The sequence below is a fragment of the Archocentrus centrarchus genome, chromosome 14 (genome assembly GCF_007364275.1).
Source record: "Archocentrus centrarchus isolate MPI-CPG fArcCen1 chromosome 14, fArcCen1, whole genome shotgun sequence".
NCBI classification, from domain to species: Eukaryota; Metazoa; Chordata; class Actinopteri; order Cichliformes; family Cichlidae; genus Archocentrus; species Archocentrus centrarchus.
Genome location: NC_044359.1, coordinates 17,503,009 through 17,519,889, shown reverse-complemented (window position 1 = coordinate 17,519,889; position 16,881 = coordinate 17,503,009). Strand labels below are relative to the sequence as shown.

General features: G+C 38.4%; 1 protein-coding gene across 1 annotated transcript in view; it reads left to right on the top strand.

Moving 5' to 3' along the window:
* Positions 1–16,881, top strand: part of fstl4 (follistatin-like 4) — a 226,459-nt gene that overhangs the window by 17,697 nt on the left and 191,881 nt on the right. Inside the window, exons 2-3 of the mRNA XM_030745510.1 lie at positions 211–370; positions 7,859–7,892. Of these exons, the coding sequence (XP_030601370.1) occupies positions 221–370; positions 7,859–7,892 (184 nt within the window). The 5' untranslated portion in view covers positions 211–220. The remainder of the gene's footprint in view (positions 1–210; positions 371–7,858; positions 7,893–16,881) is intronic.

Sequence of the window (16,881 nt, the reverse complement as noted above, 5' to 3'; positions counted from 1 at the left end):
GATAAAAGAACATGTAAAGAAGGTTATGTCTCATTTTCACAGTTTTCAAATGCATGCTAGACAAGTAAACTGTTACATCCCTGTTAAATACAGATAAATGTTAAGAGAACTATAAACCATGTCATATGTTTTATTTATGGAAACTGCAGCTGGCACAACAGAGGCAGTCTAAGAAGTAAATCTGCTTTGTATTTTTGCTTTTCTACACAGAGAAACACTCATGGGCACCATGGGTGTTTGGGCTGTGGCTGTGGCCACTCTGCTGGGAACTTCAGGGTGCTGGCTCGCTGAAGGGCACAAGAGCAACAGGCGGAGCAGCATAGATACAGCCAGCATGTCACGTACCTCCTCCCAGGAACCTCACGCCATGGTAAATATCCTGTGCAACTGTACAGCTTCCCACTGAGGCCATCACCTTCACTGTCTGTCATGCCAGAGAAACACTTGCAGGGATGAACAGTAAATCAATCATATCAACCTTAAATCAAATCAAGGTTGCAAAGAAAAATGATGTGAGCCAAACAGTCGACTGAAAAAAAAATCAGGTTTGTTGTCAATTTTAGCACTTTTTAAATGCTGCAAAACACTGCAATCCTCACTTGCTATCTCTTGCACTGACTTGCTGAAGGGGAGAATTCATAATGCACATTTCTCTCTGTGGACGAACTATAAGAACATAAAGAATTGATGTATGTGCATGGAATAATTGTGGAGAAAGTCTTTATAGTCACCAAAAGTACTTGGTTAGCTTTAGGCACAGAAAGCTTTTGGTTGGAGTTGGACAAAGGACAGGGTTCAAAATTCACCCATTTACAATGTAAGGCACATCACAAAGCTAAATTTGCCAGCTTATTTGCATCTCTTTACACTGCTTGCTGCTAGATAGTTATATAATCTGGGTTTCCTGGTTTGACTGATTACAATGAATGCCAGGATTATGCTAGAATGTAGAGGAAGCCACCTATTGATGATATATATGGGACCAATAACAACTGATAAAAGCCATTAATGGGGTATTAACATCCAAACTGGGTGATTCTGCTACAGTTAACAGTTAGTAATAACCACTATCTTACACCTGCCTGACATTTATTGTCTACGCAAATTGGAGATAATTGCTTTAGTACTCATGGGCGAGTTCCTGAATGAGGTCACCTGGTTGCATCTATCAGGATGGCATGCAAAAGAATCATGGGTCAAAACAGACAAACAAACAAAAAAGGTACCGTTTGAGAAAACTGTTCCTTGCCAGCAAGAATGAACCCTTCAGTTGATGTTTTCTGCATAACAGAAACATAAAGCCCAAATACGCTGTCAAAAAGACCTATGCACAGACAGACAGATGGCCACCACACAGCCCTGTAGTCATCCTAGTTCTTTTTAAAATGAAGCATTCACACCCCCTGGTCTGTTCTAAGTCTCACTCACTTTGGGCTATGCCAAGTTGGCACTCTGCTGTGGAATGCCATTTTGCCCACGAGGTTCTGTCCCCCAAAATCCCTTGATGCAAAAAACAAATTCCCAGGCATAGAATTCATCTATCTGGCCAGAACTGGAACTTAAAAAGCTGTCAACTGGTGCCGGAATTGAGAGTTGACCCTTAGGTGAATCATAGCAATCCATGAATTCACATTATGCAGGATGCACTCTCAAAGCCTTTGGTGAAAAATAATCAGTGCCAGATTTTTTTTCCATGACTAAAATGCCCCCAAAATAATGCAACGCATGTAATAAGAGAAGAAGAAGTATCTTTGGGGTGAAGCAGATCAAAAAATGAATATAAACTAAAAAGTTCAGATTAAGGCCTTTTGATTTTTTGACTCACTGTCATCTTCCTTAATACCTGCATAATAACCCAAAGACTGTGCTGATACGTCCGTGCCGGGGTCATAACAAGCTTTGGCATATCTACAGTATATTAGCTGTCACAAATGTGTAAGCATAAGGAACTTGAGGCTTGTGCAGGTTTCCTTGGGGAACTTTTCCTTGCGATCAGAACATGCTTTGTTAACTCTCTTGTCATTATGCCCAGATGTAATCCAGTGATAGGCACTGACTGGAGTTGGTCCCCAGGTACTGAACAGCATCTGCCCACTGCTTCTAATACTTGCGATAGTTTAAATGTGGAGAATGAGTTTCTCTGTAGGAATCTAAGAAGATGTAATCATCCTTATAGTTATTGTTAGAAATGGAAAAACACTACTATTGTTATGAAATGTTGGTCTAACTTGATGCATCCTATCTAGAGAAGGGCTCAGTGTTGAACAATAACACTGAGCCTCATAACAATGAGGCCAAAACATTTTTATGTAACAGACGTGGGATTTGGGGTACTATAAGAACTGTGTGACTTAGCAAGTACATCAAATCGGTGTATTTGGAATCATTGCAAGTATTGATGTGCAAGTATTGTATATGCCATTTATTATCATATACAAACATTTATACACTATGCGTGGCTTTATTAGCACTGGATTCTTGTATTACCACATACTGAAAGTAAGAATTTTGTAAGCCGTATATTTAAAAGTACGGCTATGATTTGGTTTGGGACTGGTGTCGGTATGAAGACCAGGTTTGTTAAGTGATTTTACAGCGACCACAGAGAAAGACAGAATTGTGCTTACTGGATTAAGGCTTAGGAGTAAGAGGGTTTTGCTTTGTATGAAGAGGGGAAAGGCTGCAGGAAAAAGAAAAAGAAGAAGAATAAAAAATACTCTTCTCCCCACAATGGCAGATTCTCCTTTTGTGTTTTAATTTTCACTTTTCATTTACATTATGATGATAAATCGAACCCGTAGAGCTTTACTTTTTATTTTGTGGCAGTCCCCAGAGGGTTAATTCACATTCTCCTCAGGCTGCTTTCTCATAATGTGTACTCAAAGCTGAAGAAAACCTTTCAGAACACCTTCCAGACAGGCAGAACATATGCAATGGTTACCATTATATGAAGCAATAATACTACTCTCTACTATAATTACAGTGGTAGGGGATACTGGCTTAGCCCATGAAGCTCAGCACAACCATCTGGTAAAAAACATCAGTCATTTTGAATGTGTTGGCTTCTTTAAGACAGATGTGTAACTTGGAAGTCCATGAAAAAGCACCACACAGCTTTCAGTTAGTTTCAGCTTTTTGTGGTTGTTTCCAGTTTCTTCGGGTGAAGTGTGCAGCTGCAAATAATCTCCTACAAAAATAAGTGCATGCAACTATTAAAAACATTTAGAAATTGTGAAGCCTAATGATCATGCAATAACTTATTACAGAACTCAAATATATGATTTTATAAAATGCTCACATAGATAGCACAAATACAAGAAGTGGTTACTTGACACATGCGTATAGTAAAAATTCTAAATGCATATACTACAGCCAAATAAGAGAAACTACAAGGAGCTTGTGATGTAATTGTTTCCCCTCTCTAAATCAGTGGCTACATTTAAAGATCAATTACATTAGTTACAAGCACTCTGCAGCAGCTGCATTTTAAGCATTGATTTATCGGTTTTAGTTCGGAGGTTGTTTGTGAAAGAAATTGTGGGTGTATGGCAGCAGCAAATCAATTGCTGCACCTATTCTGGTGTTCCTTCTTTAAGGACTTGATTAGCATATTAATGAGTCCTCCACAGTGTTATACCTGGTAGTATATAAAGAATCCTAGTGAAGCTATTGTTTATAATTGCTTCTAGAAGCTAGGGGAAATTGGAATAAATGAAAGCATTTAGAGGACCAGTCTTGCCAGTGAGCATTGCTGGAACATAAAGCTGCTCCATCTAATGATACTGAGACATGTTGTCAGGCTTTAGCTCCATTTTAAAATCATCAAAGTTATACCTATGGAAGCATTGCCACTTAAATAACTGCATTGCCAGTTTTATGTTTTTTTTTTTTTTTTAACCTTTGGCTGCATTTCATTAAAGTCATTAAGGGGCTTGTTGCTGCACTGATGAATTACTGTTCGATAAGACAAGTCTCTTCTTTCCAAGTAACAAACATCAGTGATCAGCTGCTGAATGTGGATTGATGAACTCATGTTAGAGAATAGACACCGATTCAGATCTCCTATCCTGCTCCTCTCCTGGTTGGCTTTGTGTCCTAAGGCAGTATCATCGAGATGTACTCACATCAAAGTATCTGTAGCTGTACATTGAAACCACAGTGCTGAGCTGGTATTTATTCAGCACAGTCTAGCTGTGAGTTTTGTTGTTGTTTAAAATTAAGAGCTTGCGAGATGCAGATGCAGAATGTACGTGGCCCTGTGCAGTATGGGTGCCTGAATGAAAGGTGCCTGCATAGCAACACATTTAAGAGACTGAGAAGAAAGTATATTCAAGTAGACTTCATAACAGGCACTGCTTGGCTTGAATTGCCCTGTTGTTCAAATTGCATTCCCTCAAAATGTTTCTGTGGCGGCAGTGTCAGATTCTTGCTTCGTGTGGGTGTTTCAATGGCATCCAAGGTGGAAGCAAGTAGCATTCAGAGCTGTGTTTGTACAGGCAAAAACCTCCTTATTGAGTTTGTACACTTAAACTTTACCACAAAAAGTACTGAAGAAGGCAAATCTGTGCCTAACCATGATACCAGTACCATGATGTTTTTAGTTTAAATCAGCTCACAATATCATGACTGTCACGACGGCTTATTTAGTACTTAAAGCCACAGCACAGGTACAAATCCTTTTTTTTCTTTACAAAGAATCAACACACACATGATTTCATTTAAAGATTTTTTTTAAATCCACAATTCCAATGACAAGACGATAAACAACAATGAATGTCGACTAAGTTTAAAATAGCTATTTCTCAGTTCCAAAGAACTTTTGCCTAAAACATCTCTTGAAAGCCATTTGTGGAGAAAAGAATGTTTATATGTGAAAGTGATTGTTGTTATTAATTTTTGAAGTAAACTAGGGCTATTTGTGTTTTCTGTTTTAGATATTTTTTGGCCTTTTTGACTTTTTTAGATAGACATACAGTGAAGAAAGAAAGATGGGGGAGGACACGCAGCAAAGGGCCACAGGTTGGACGCGATCCTGGGCCGCCTGCACCAAAGCCATGCAGCATATGTGGTCGCCTGCTCACCAACTGAGCATTTATTTTCTTTTCTTAATGGAGAAATCTGTCTCACAGTAAACCTTTCTGGCCTTTCTGAACAAAGGAGCCATGTAGCATGAAATAAACTAAATACAGTATTTGCTAGTTGGATTGTACCCCTCACTTTTTATTCCTATGGTATAGTAGAATATAAAGAACATACTGTAGTACTGGGTCTTATATCTCACATGAATACAGCCTGCATGCTCTCTTTTCAATGGATATGACTTGTTGCTGGAATGTAGAGGTATTAAATCCTCCGTCCTCTTCAGATTTTGACAATGATACATTATTCATGCAGTCATCATTACTGAACTCTTTTCTCCTGTAAAAATCCGGTATGATATATGTTAGTAGGAAAAGAATTTGTTTGTGTAACAGTTACATACTCAGACTCTTCTCTCTCAGGCTCCTGGAATTGGTTGAAATCATTTTCTCTGATGGCTAGCATTTTCTGAACTAACTTTTTGAGTTCATCACCTGTGAAAGCTGCTATTCTTAGCTGTTTGGCTGAGTTTCTTCCTTCCTTCCTGTTTGCCGTAAACATATTAGAGGATGCTATGAATTTTTGTTGTTGTTTTGTTACTTTCAGGAACTTTTCCGGTTTAAATTGGGCTAGTTTAATGAAACACATTTATGGCCATGATATCTATTTTTTAAACTGATTTATAAACTGATTTAAACACTTCCTTGTCTGGAATCACAACCAGTAATTCAAGACACACCCAGGAATACTCTGATTATCCAGCTCTAATCCTGATTTGAAAAAACAAATGCTGCGTTATGTATAAAAATATTATTTATAGTACAATCTTATATAATGTCTGAGACATCTAGTGACTATGCCATGAGCCATAGGGAATGCAAGTCAAGAAAACAGCCTCGGGCTCAAAGATACTGAAATGTGTTGCATCCTCTCTCTTCCCCATTGTGTGGATCTCTCAGCATTTTCTTTGTCTTATCACATAATCTGCAGGAGTTGCCTGTAAAAATACACCCATCTAATCAGCCTCTATAACCAAACGGAAATATGGAAGAGAAAAGCATCAGATCCTCCCTAATTGAAACCCAGTGGGTTTGCCCTGTTTGTTCAAATGAAATTCTGGTGGTAATTATTTACATTTCTCCACCCACTGAAACTAACACCGCAGCACTTACTGTGTATGGCTTTAATTCGGCTTTTACTCTGCTTTTACTTTGCAATATCGAATGCCAATGCACATCATTATGTCTAAATTAATTTCCCCTGAAGCTGAATGTATAAAGTACAGTGACAAAAAAGAATGCTGGTGAGCCTGTGTAACAAATGGGCAGTATTTTAAAGACAGAAACACATAGCCTTTTTTTCACCTCTATGCTTGGTTTGATTCTCTAATCAATTGATCAAACGGCAGCACTCGAGATGATGGAAGGCGGTGCTGATGAGCACACTCAATTTTATCCTGCCATGATGAGGAAGCACGTCTGCAATTAAGATGGACAGATGGCAGAGGGAGGGAAGAGAGAGGGATAGAGACGTAGAGACAAAGGCGGAGGCAATGACAGGAGGTACTAAAACTGCTGTGTTTCTCATGAGGCTCTCAGTCTCCTGGGAAGCCGAGAAGGCCTCACAGATGCACACAAGTTTTATCACTGAGCCTCATTACCGGTGACATCCACATTGAGGGACGAGAATGCAAAATGTCACAACAATTCAATTGCTGCCTCATATTGGCTTCTTCAGACGTGGTTTTGCATTGTAAGACCTGTTTCTGTTTCTATTTTTAAGCAGCATTTCGATCTTTTGTTTTAACCATCTATGTGAAATTGCATCTTGAGCTAAAGTACGCTCATGCAACAGTCCTTGCGCTGTAACCACAAGCGATCAGTTATTAACAAGCACAATGGAAATTAAAACTGCGCATAATTTCCACAAACAAGTCAGTGCAATTGCATCTAAAAGCAAAAATAAAAAAAGTATGCTGCTTTCTAGTTCGACCATTTCACACGCCAGATGGGTTCCATTTATACCATCATTAATTCATGGTTACTCATTTTACTTATTAGTTTGGCATATTTCTGTCCTCATTTGTGTTGCATGGCACCTAATGCTTTCACTGCATTTGACATCCATTTGAATATTAGGCCATAACATTGTCACAGATGTTCTTTTCTACCGCTGGCATTTCTCAGTTACGTTACAGGACAATTTTCCTGTTCAGCACCTGTTTTGCTTAGCTTTGAAATGTGATTTTTGTGTACCTCGTGGCTGAATATAATTGCTCCTAATTTCATCGTCCAAACACTAGTTTAGCATATTTGGAATGTCATGAGTGAAGGTAATGTGAATAACTTAAAAATTCACGTAAATATGAGACACACTGATAGAACTGGGAAATAAATCACAGTTTATCCTGCTGGTATCAAGTGTTTGACATCCAGATAAGCATTCCACTACAATATGGTGACACCTGACTTGTAACAGCCTGCTGGCAAGTCTGTTTCCAATTAGGGTGATTAAATTGACTCTGGGACCTGGTTTTGTAAAAGTCCTCTCGTCTTTCCGCTGTCATCCTTCAAACGTTTTCTCTCATTCCCATTCTGACTCTCTTTTCAGTATCTTTCCATCTGTTCACCTTTGTTTTCTGCCCTCATCTTTCTCTTAGCCTAGAAAACAGGAGAAGCCACAGTAACGAATGGTCTACAAAAAGCTGCAGAAAGGGCTGTTTTTGTCTCACTCCTCCAAGCCTGTAATAACCAGTTTTGTGTGTGTTCTCTGTTTGCAGGAGAAGGGGAAAGCAGACGGGAACATCGATCAATGTGAGTACACTTACTGTGTTCAAACCAAACAGCATTTTTCAAAATATGCCATGTTGTGCTCCATTACAAAATCTTTTTTCTTCTTCTTCTGTTATTCTGGCATATACTTTGGTTTTCTGATTACTGGGAAATGCTGCTGGAAAGTAATTCAAATCTAAATGGCTCCCATAAAATGGACCATGGAGTCAGTCTTGGGCAATGCTATGATAATGATGTGACTGTGACAATATGAAAAATACCACTTGTTATTGCATTGCATTTATTGCACCACTGTACTGGCCTGAAGTGTTTGAAAGCATGACGGAGTTACATTTTTGAAAGCATCTCAGTTGTTCTGGATATCAACAGATTATTTACCAACTACCAGAGGGAGTGGTGAGCAATAACTTACAGAACTGACACCATTTGGGAAATAGAAGTGTAGTTTAAATTAATGAAGATTTTTAATAATTAAAAAAAAAAGCTCCACCATGTATCCCTTCATGAACAAATAGCGGAATCATCTGAAGTCAGTCACTCAAAATGACAACCTGTCAGGTAAATAATTATTTAGCTGCCAACCCACTTTATTCACCTGTCAGAAATGAGTAAGTAACATTTGCTTGACTTGCATGCTGTTTTGCAATGCAGTGATTGCTGAGAGTTAGCCATACAAAGATAATTTACATTCTTGAGCTTCCTTGTAAGTTTGGCTGTTGAGTTTTAGTAGGGCAGACCTGGGCATCGAACCATGAACTAGATGAGCAATCTGCACTACCAGTGGAGCATTGCAACTGCCAAAAGCATTATTATGATACTAAATGAACATTTGATAGTCATCAGCCAGTATGTTTGTGCTTAGCATTTTAGCATTTTTTAGTGAATGTTATATCTTTTAGTAACCCTTCACATTTACCTAGCAGCCATTTTTCTTAACCAGTGGACTAGTTCTACACAGTAGATTAGCATTAATCTTTCACAGAAATATGTTGGTAATGCTGTTGATGATTAAAGGGTTCCATGACACAGTTTTGGCCCTTGGTTGGTACAGGCGGTGAACAAGTTGTTGCAGAGACTGTGTATTTCTCTTCTAGCGATCAGCAATGTTTAGTTGATAATGTCTTTTTCCACTCCTGATTGCTTTACTCTCTATTTACTCAATCCGTTTGAGCTGCTGGCTGAGTTGCTATGAAAGGTGTTGTTTGATATGTAGCTACAATGGTCATGAAGATCAAGTCTTTTTTGTGTGTTATGTATGGCCTAAGCATTCACACATGATTTTCTTAGCCGGATGTTTTGTGTATTCTGTGCTATTGGAGTGCTTGACAGTGGAATCGAGCAGTTTGCGTGGAAGTTACTGTAAAGGCAATATTTCCTGGCTGGCTGCTTCCTATTTGACAAGTGACTTCATCTGTAAGCATTAGGCCCATTATGATATGCAGTCTTCATCTCCAGAGTAAAGTGCCGCTTCTCCGCTTGCTGTCTGAGTTCTCTGTGCCTGCTTCTATTCAACCTAAACACGACCCAGAGGATTTTCTTCATGTTTATCTTCCTCCATCCAGTGCAGATGTTTATTAGCTGATATTTTTTTTCTCAAACACTGGCGCATGTGGAGAAACATGATAGGCAAGTCCATATGCTATACCTGTCTTCACAGATGTCAGCGTTGACATACAGAAAGCACATACTGAAAAACAAAGACCTACACTGATGGCTGATTAAAAAAAAAAAAAAAAAAAAAAGTGAAGTGGTTCTAGGCTAGTTTAAACACATTGTGAGCTCTGAGTTTCACAGTGATTGAGTGAGTGTACAGAATAGTGTATAAACCCATTCATTCATCCATCCATTTTCTTAAATGCTTATTTGTTTCAGGGTCCCGCAGGTGCTGGAGCCTGTCCCAGCTGTCATAGGGCAAAAGTCAGGGTACATCATGGACAGGTCTCCAGTATGTTGCAGGGTTCATATAAATCTGTACTGGCAGAAGGCTTATTTTGTATGCAGGAAGTTGATGGGAGCACCAGAAGAGGAAAGTAATTGACTGACGATTGTGATTATTTGTTACCAGTGTGTGTTTATTTTTTCCTTCCTATGTCTGTTCTGTACCAGCATTTATTGTTATACGATTATGTGTAGGCAACTTTATTTCCAGCCCCTTTGTTAGTTTCAGCTGAGAAAAGACTCTAGAGTCTTTTCATTGACCCAGAGTTTTGAGTTTTGTCATTTCATTATTTGTTTTGGATTTTGAGAAGTTGTTTATGTTCCTGGTTTCTGTTGATTGCGTTTTGTGTTTCCTTGTGCTTATGAGTTTTATTGTCTCTTATCTCTGGTATTGGTTACCTATTCTTTCATTATTTGTGCCCCTAGTTCATAGTTTAGTGTAGATCACTTTAAGTGTATTAGTTCCCTTGTGCATTCCCTTCCCATTCTTTCAGTTTTGTCTTTGATAATCTCGTCTGTCTTGTTCTCCAGTTTAGCTGTTTAAAGTTAATCTTGTTTCCTGTTCTGTTTTGTTTCACTTCCTGTTTTATTTTGGATAAGTGCTCTTTTCTGTGTCTTGTGTTGAGTTTAACTTCCCATGTCTCACTATCCCTGATTTGTTTCCACTGAGTCTCCTCCCTGTTTGCCCATGCCTTATTTCCTTGTGTATTAATTGTCCTGAGTCTTACCATAGCCCTTTGTCATGTCATCCTATTTTCCTCATCCTGTTTTCCATAGCCTGTTTCCTGTCACTAATTTGTTCTTGTAGTTTCCCAGCTCCCAGTGTTTCCTGAGTTTACTTATGGAATTTGGTTCACCTTTAATAAAAGGTTGCTTTCATTTGATGCTTGCCTATGAGTCTGCATTTGGGCTCCTCACTCATTACTTTGACCATTAAATGCACCTATGTTTAATTTACTGTTTATGGGGTGTTTTCATTTATTTGCAATGAATTCCAGATTAAGTTTTTTAATGGTTATAAACTGTGATTCATTTCTGAATCAGTGGTAAACTGACATGATCTAACATTTACTCCTCAGTTAGGGTTATGCTGCGCATATTTGCTTGTACATTGATGCAGGCAGTTATAATAACTTGTATGTGCCATATCATAATATAAATATGGGGGAGGGGGGCATTTTTGACACGTGGTAGATTTGAATCTTGCCAAAAGTCAATCAGAACATCTGTATGGTGTTTCTTGACTTTTTTTTTTCCTTTATGCAAATTTGTTTCTTTTCCTTTCAGGGTTGTGGATTGTCACATCCCAGAACTGCTACTGAGTTAGCACTACCACAGGAGGCATGCTTAAAGGCATCTGTGGTTGCAAAACACCAGGTTCTGGTGTTTAATTTTGACAGTCATGACATACTAAACATGCAGTGTCAGTTTCCTGAAGGAAAGGGATGGACAGTTATTGTTGCAGCTCTCTTTATTGCATGTGTATTTATAGGCGTTTCCCTTTCAGAGTATAACATTTTGCTAGGAAATTATTTAATCATACAAGCATGATTTACTCGGGTTCTCAGCAGGTAATTTACTTGCTACATTTATTTAAAGCTGGAAAAAAAAGTTTTTAGTTTACACCTGATGTGGCTGTGATAGTTGCTGCTCCGAGTGTAAATTTATTTAGAATGCAGGCGACGGTGTGAGCTGCGAGCATGAAAATTTTAGCTCAGGCCTTGCCCTGCATATTTAGAAGCAAGCCCTGAATATTTCTGGTTCTCTGCAATACTGGTGTTTTGATGAAACAGAGCAGAACTCACTTTAACTGAGCTGAACTTAATATGGAACCTTGCAAGGAGCGAGAGAAGGCTGCATCTTGTGCTGGATATTACATGCAGCCAAGTGATTTTCTTTCTTACAGCGAGCTGATGGGTTTGCGGCGTTTCAGATTTTTAGTGACATCTCAGCACAGACATTTTAAACAGTGGTAAAAGTCTCCTCAGCCATGCATGCTCAAAGAGTGACTTACATGTAGTTCTTTTTTTTTGTTTTGCTCTTTTCACTTCTGTGTAGTGTAGTAGATCTGTTACATAGTAAATTGAAATGTCAAAATGCAGCAACTAATGGTACTCATAATAAGTGTGTTTGATTCTTCTTTGAATGTTACAATATGTAATACTGACTTTAATAAATACCTTAAAATCACATGAATACAAGAGAAAAAAACAAGAACAGTGTGTGCATTTACACGAGGCACAGTAACAGTAACTCATGTGGGTCAGGATTTGAGGGTAAATAATGTGTATTTCATTCTTCTGCATATCCCACAGGTCAGACTTAGCTTGTTATTTGTTGTCATACAGACCTCTAGATGAATACTGTGGAGGCAGATTTATCCAGATAACAGCTCTCAGACCCCACACAGTCCCCCAGCTGTTAAGGGAAATGTTTGCCTTTATATCAAAAATTCTCCCTCTGCAGCCTCTGGTTGATCAAAAATACCATACAGAGAATAACATGTAGTATTTTGATGGTACATCCTTGTCAGACCTGTTTGGTTTTCACCTTGATGCTCTTGGTAGTTCACATTGGTCGTTCCTGAAATTACCGCTATCATTGTACAAATTGCACCAGTCTCTCCTTCTTCACAGTAACACAGGCTGTCAGTGCTGGGTGATTTTAATCTGTTGGAATACCCTATCTGATACTGGAAATACTTTGAACTCTGATATTGTGTTAACCTTGCCAGAACATCACTGCCTTGACACTGCTGTTCTAACTACAGTGAACCTATCCGTGTCTCACACTCAGGTTACTAGCTAACAGTAGCTACAGTAAGTACCACTGCCCTTTGCTTGATGATATAAAATTGGTAATGTCTACCAAAGCAGATTATATTTGGTGACTAGGGCCAGTGTTTACGTTATATTGAGTTATTTCTTGAGGCCCAACACAAAATCAACACTGGCCACCACCAGATTGATTGTTTTTCTTATTTGTTTTTAATGTTGCTCAATAATTCCTAGTCCTTCTCTCTCTCACTTCCTCTCTCCTTCTCTCAACCACCCACCCACCCACCCACCCACCCACACACACACACACACACACACACACACACACACACAAATGGATGTTAGTTTTCTCCCCACAGAGAAAACTGCCAAATTCCTGAGAATCAATCCAGAGTTCACAAATTGTTAGTAGAGATACACTGGTCTTTGTACTTAACACAGTTCTGCCAGTGTTATAGAGCCGCATCAAACTGCATTTTCAGTTAAGTTTTAAAAAACACATTTTCTAAAGGTCCAAAATAAGGATCAGACTGATCTGCAGTGAAAGTTGTTCCTGAACCTGCCTCCAACTTCTTGTAATTTTAAGTTAAAAACAAGCAAACAAAAAAAAACCCCTGCTTTTTTGTGCTCAGGGTGTGCTAATTTTGTTCTTGAGACTAATTATCTTCTGCACTTCTGTTTGCTAAATCAGATCAGCTGTCGAAATCAGGCAATTACATTTAATTTTCTTGTTTTGCTCTCCTTTTATTTGGATGATGAGCAGCAGAGCTCCGTGGGATTGTCTTGTTTTTACTGCCATTGACAGGTTGCTTCTTTCATTTTCAATTTTTCATTATTTCAGTTAAACCCCCCCCCCCCCCCCCCACACACACACACACACACACCCACACACACCCACACCCACACACACACTACCACCTGCTCACCTTGTTTTTGATGTAATCTTTGTCCATTTTTTCAATTCTTTTCTTTTTTAAATAATTTACCCTTCCACTCACCTTTTCCTACATTTTTAAACCTGTTTATTGTGTAGTCTACATACCTCACGTTGAGGCGATGACATTAATCAAATTGCCCCAGATATACAGCTGAAACACAGATGCTACTGGTGAAAATAGCTTTTGTACAAAGACTGTTTATGAAGAATTCCAGAAACTCAGACACAAATTCTCCGTAAATTACATTTTTACTGGTTGGTGATGCAGAAACTATTTTGGTCAAAATGTCACTGCCTGGAAAATATGTTGTTAGCTGTTGTTTTCACTGGGTGGTGTTTTTGTCAGTGGGATCTGTATGGGAAAAAAATTGAATATTGCCCATTTATCTTCCCAGGGAATGGTGATTAATTCAGTCTTGAGTGCTTAATTTATGAACCTTTGCAAAGGCCTAATCAGAGTTTGTTACCATCACAAATTAAACAATGGGAAGAGGCAAAGCAAGTTAAGCAGTCCTGTGGTTCATTTAGGTTGTAATTGGGTGAGAATTAGATGGGACAAGGTTGACAGAGAGACTCCCTAATAAGCAGCAAATGACTGGGGAGGAAGCTGGGAGGAAGAAAAAGAGAGAAGGGAGTGCAGGAAGCCCAGAGAAGGAGAAATGTGGGAGGGGTGGTCAAGGAAAATATATGTTCAAAGTCATCTCCTACCTGAACTATTGAGTAAAATAATATGTATCTATTGGCTTTGGTGTAGTATGACACATTGGCATATTGACTTTTGCAAATGTTTGTCTGCTTTAATATCAAAATAAAGCATGAGAATATTTTAGCATTCTGTAATGAAGAATTAAATCAACATATGTACCATATGTAGTTCTTTGCATTTCCCTAAAACACTGAGATGATCAGTGTGTTTAAACTTTTAAAAAATGTTAGTAAACAAAAAAAATGGATAAAAAAGACAAGAAGACAAGGGAAGTTAAAAAAAAAGAAAAAACAGTGTGAAATTGTGATTACTGTAAAGTTAATGTTGGGATGTCCGATGCTTTCCTCATTGTGACCTCAAAAACCCTCCTATAGAGGTTTCAGTTATGACATCATGAACACATTACTTGAGAGCTGTTCATCATACTGGATGTGATTCAACCACCAGTTGCAGGTGAAAAATGTATATTCCCTGACTGTTTGGTGAGTGGTTCCTAAAGGTTGCTGGCTGTCACTAGGTGAAATTGGTTGCAAAGAGAGTGCTGCACCAAAAACCTCTTTATGATTGCTTTAGTGGCAAACAGAGGGGTAGTCAAAGTAAAACAGTTCACACATGGTATTTGTTGTTGGCGTATTGATAGCATTTAAAGAGCCATACAGCGTGATGCATGGAGAAGGCAGAACAACTGACCAAACTGTACTCAAGGTTGACAAGGATATCATTAAATCACTGGGAAAAATCACTCACTGAACATTTTGAAAGTATATTCTTCCTTAATAGTGGCTTTATTGTATTAATTATCCCAGGGGGGAAATATATATATTCTGATAATATGTTTGGTAAAATTATGCTGCCATAACTTGATCGACACAAGAAATCACATAAGATGGATTAAGATACTATCATATGTAGATTACGCTCCCAGAATCATCCTACATAATTAGAATGTGCAAAAAGAATAGATTTTCGCTGTTGTAAGTTCACTGTCTTAGTCAGATCGTAAATCTCTGTGAAATATAATTTCATTAAGCTGTAGAAGCAATAAAGATCACCGTGCGAAGAGTTCACTGTGTCATTGAAGGCTTAATCAAATCAATCAAATGAAACAGGCATTGCTAAATTCACACCCACCTTTATAGACTTTGATACAAAATTAGAATATCTTCAGGTAAAGTTATGAATTACCTCATAAATCTCACAATTTTTACATTGTCATGAACCTAAATTTGATCAAGGTTGGAATTTACTCTCTGATCTGATTCACAGGCGGCCAAAGTTTCACGCTGTGATAATTTTTACCAAAAAAGACTGAAAGTCAAAGACAAAAGGGGATTGGAGTACCATGTTGAGCGTGCCTGCAGATACTGCTGAAGGGCTTAAGGAGGGCACACAGCCTCTCCAGGGACTAAGACGGACTGACACTCTGAATAACACTTTACTATGACTAGGGCAAGCTGCCTGCTTGGATACACACACACACACACACACACGCACACACACACACACACACACACACACACACACACACACACACACACACACACACACACACACACACACACACACACACACACACACACACACACACACAAGCCTGAGTGCAGACAAAGACTGAAAACTGACATAGGTTCTGTGTAAAAAGATGCACCGGGAGAATTGGCAGGCAAAGGTACAGATGTGTTTAGAAGCCTGAGCGCTTTATCTGAACTTCCTTTGTGCTTGAATGAGCTTAAATGAGCTTGAGTTGTATCACTGTAATGTTTTCCTATTTAGCAAAGAACATAGCTGGCTTGACAACTTTTTGCATACCTCTAAAGTTAGAATAAAATCAGCCATGGGATATTTGTTTGTTTATTTATTTATCATTTCACCAGAAATTCTGTTCTACTTTTATTTTTCTTTGTCAGTTTTTGTGGCACACTTAATCAATATATGAATTTGATGGAGTGTAACTAATGACTATTTGTTATTTTATTTTTTATTTTTTGTTCTCCAGTTGCTTGTTTCATCTCTTGCATTAATTATCATTGTTTGAGGATAACACATTTCACAAAAATCTCTGTCAAAATAAATATTTTGCCTGAATTATCTTTACTGGGCACACAATTAGTGTATTTAGCATTTTGTGTGAGCTACTAAATTAGATGTAATGCTGCTTTTGCTCTACATCTTACTCAGTGTACATCTACTCCTGGATGATACTTACTGGTGCTGTGTGAATCTAAGCATCGCTGCAAAACCTTTACATCTATTCTTTACCTTCATCCATCTGATTTTTACTGCCTTACACATCAACCACAGACGGCTTTATGAGCTGAGAACAAAAATGATTGCTTTTGAATTCAGATTATATGCCTCTGTGCACAGCTCTCTTTTCCTGTCTTTCTCCTGCCCTCTTTCTTACCTGTGTGTGTGTGTCATATATATATATATATATATATATATATATATATATATATATATATGTGTGTATATATATATACGAACAGTACACATATGCATTGGGAACACACTGTATATGGGCAGTTTTTGTCCTTCAAGCTCATGTCTTCTACCAGAGGCCTGGGAGCCTGAGAGTCCTGCGCAGTATTTTAGCTGTTCCTAAAACTGCTTTATTCTGGACAGAGATCTTTGATGCCATTTCTGGAATCT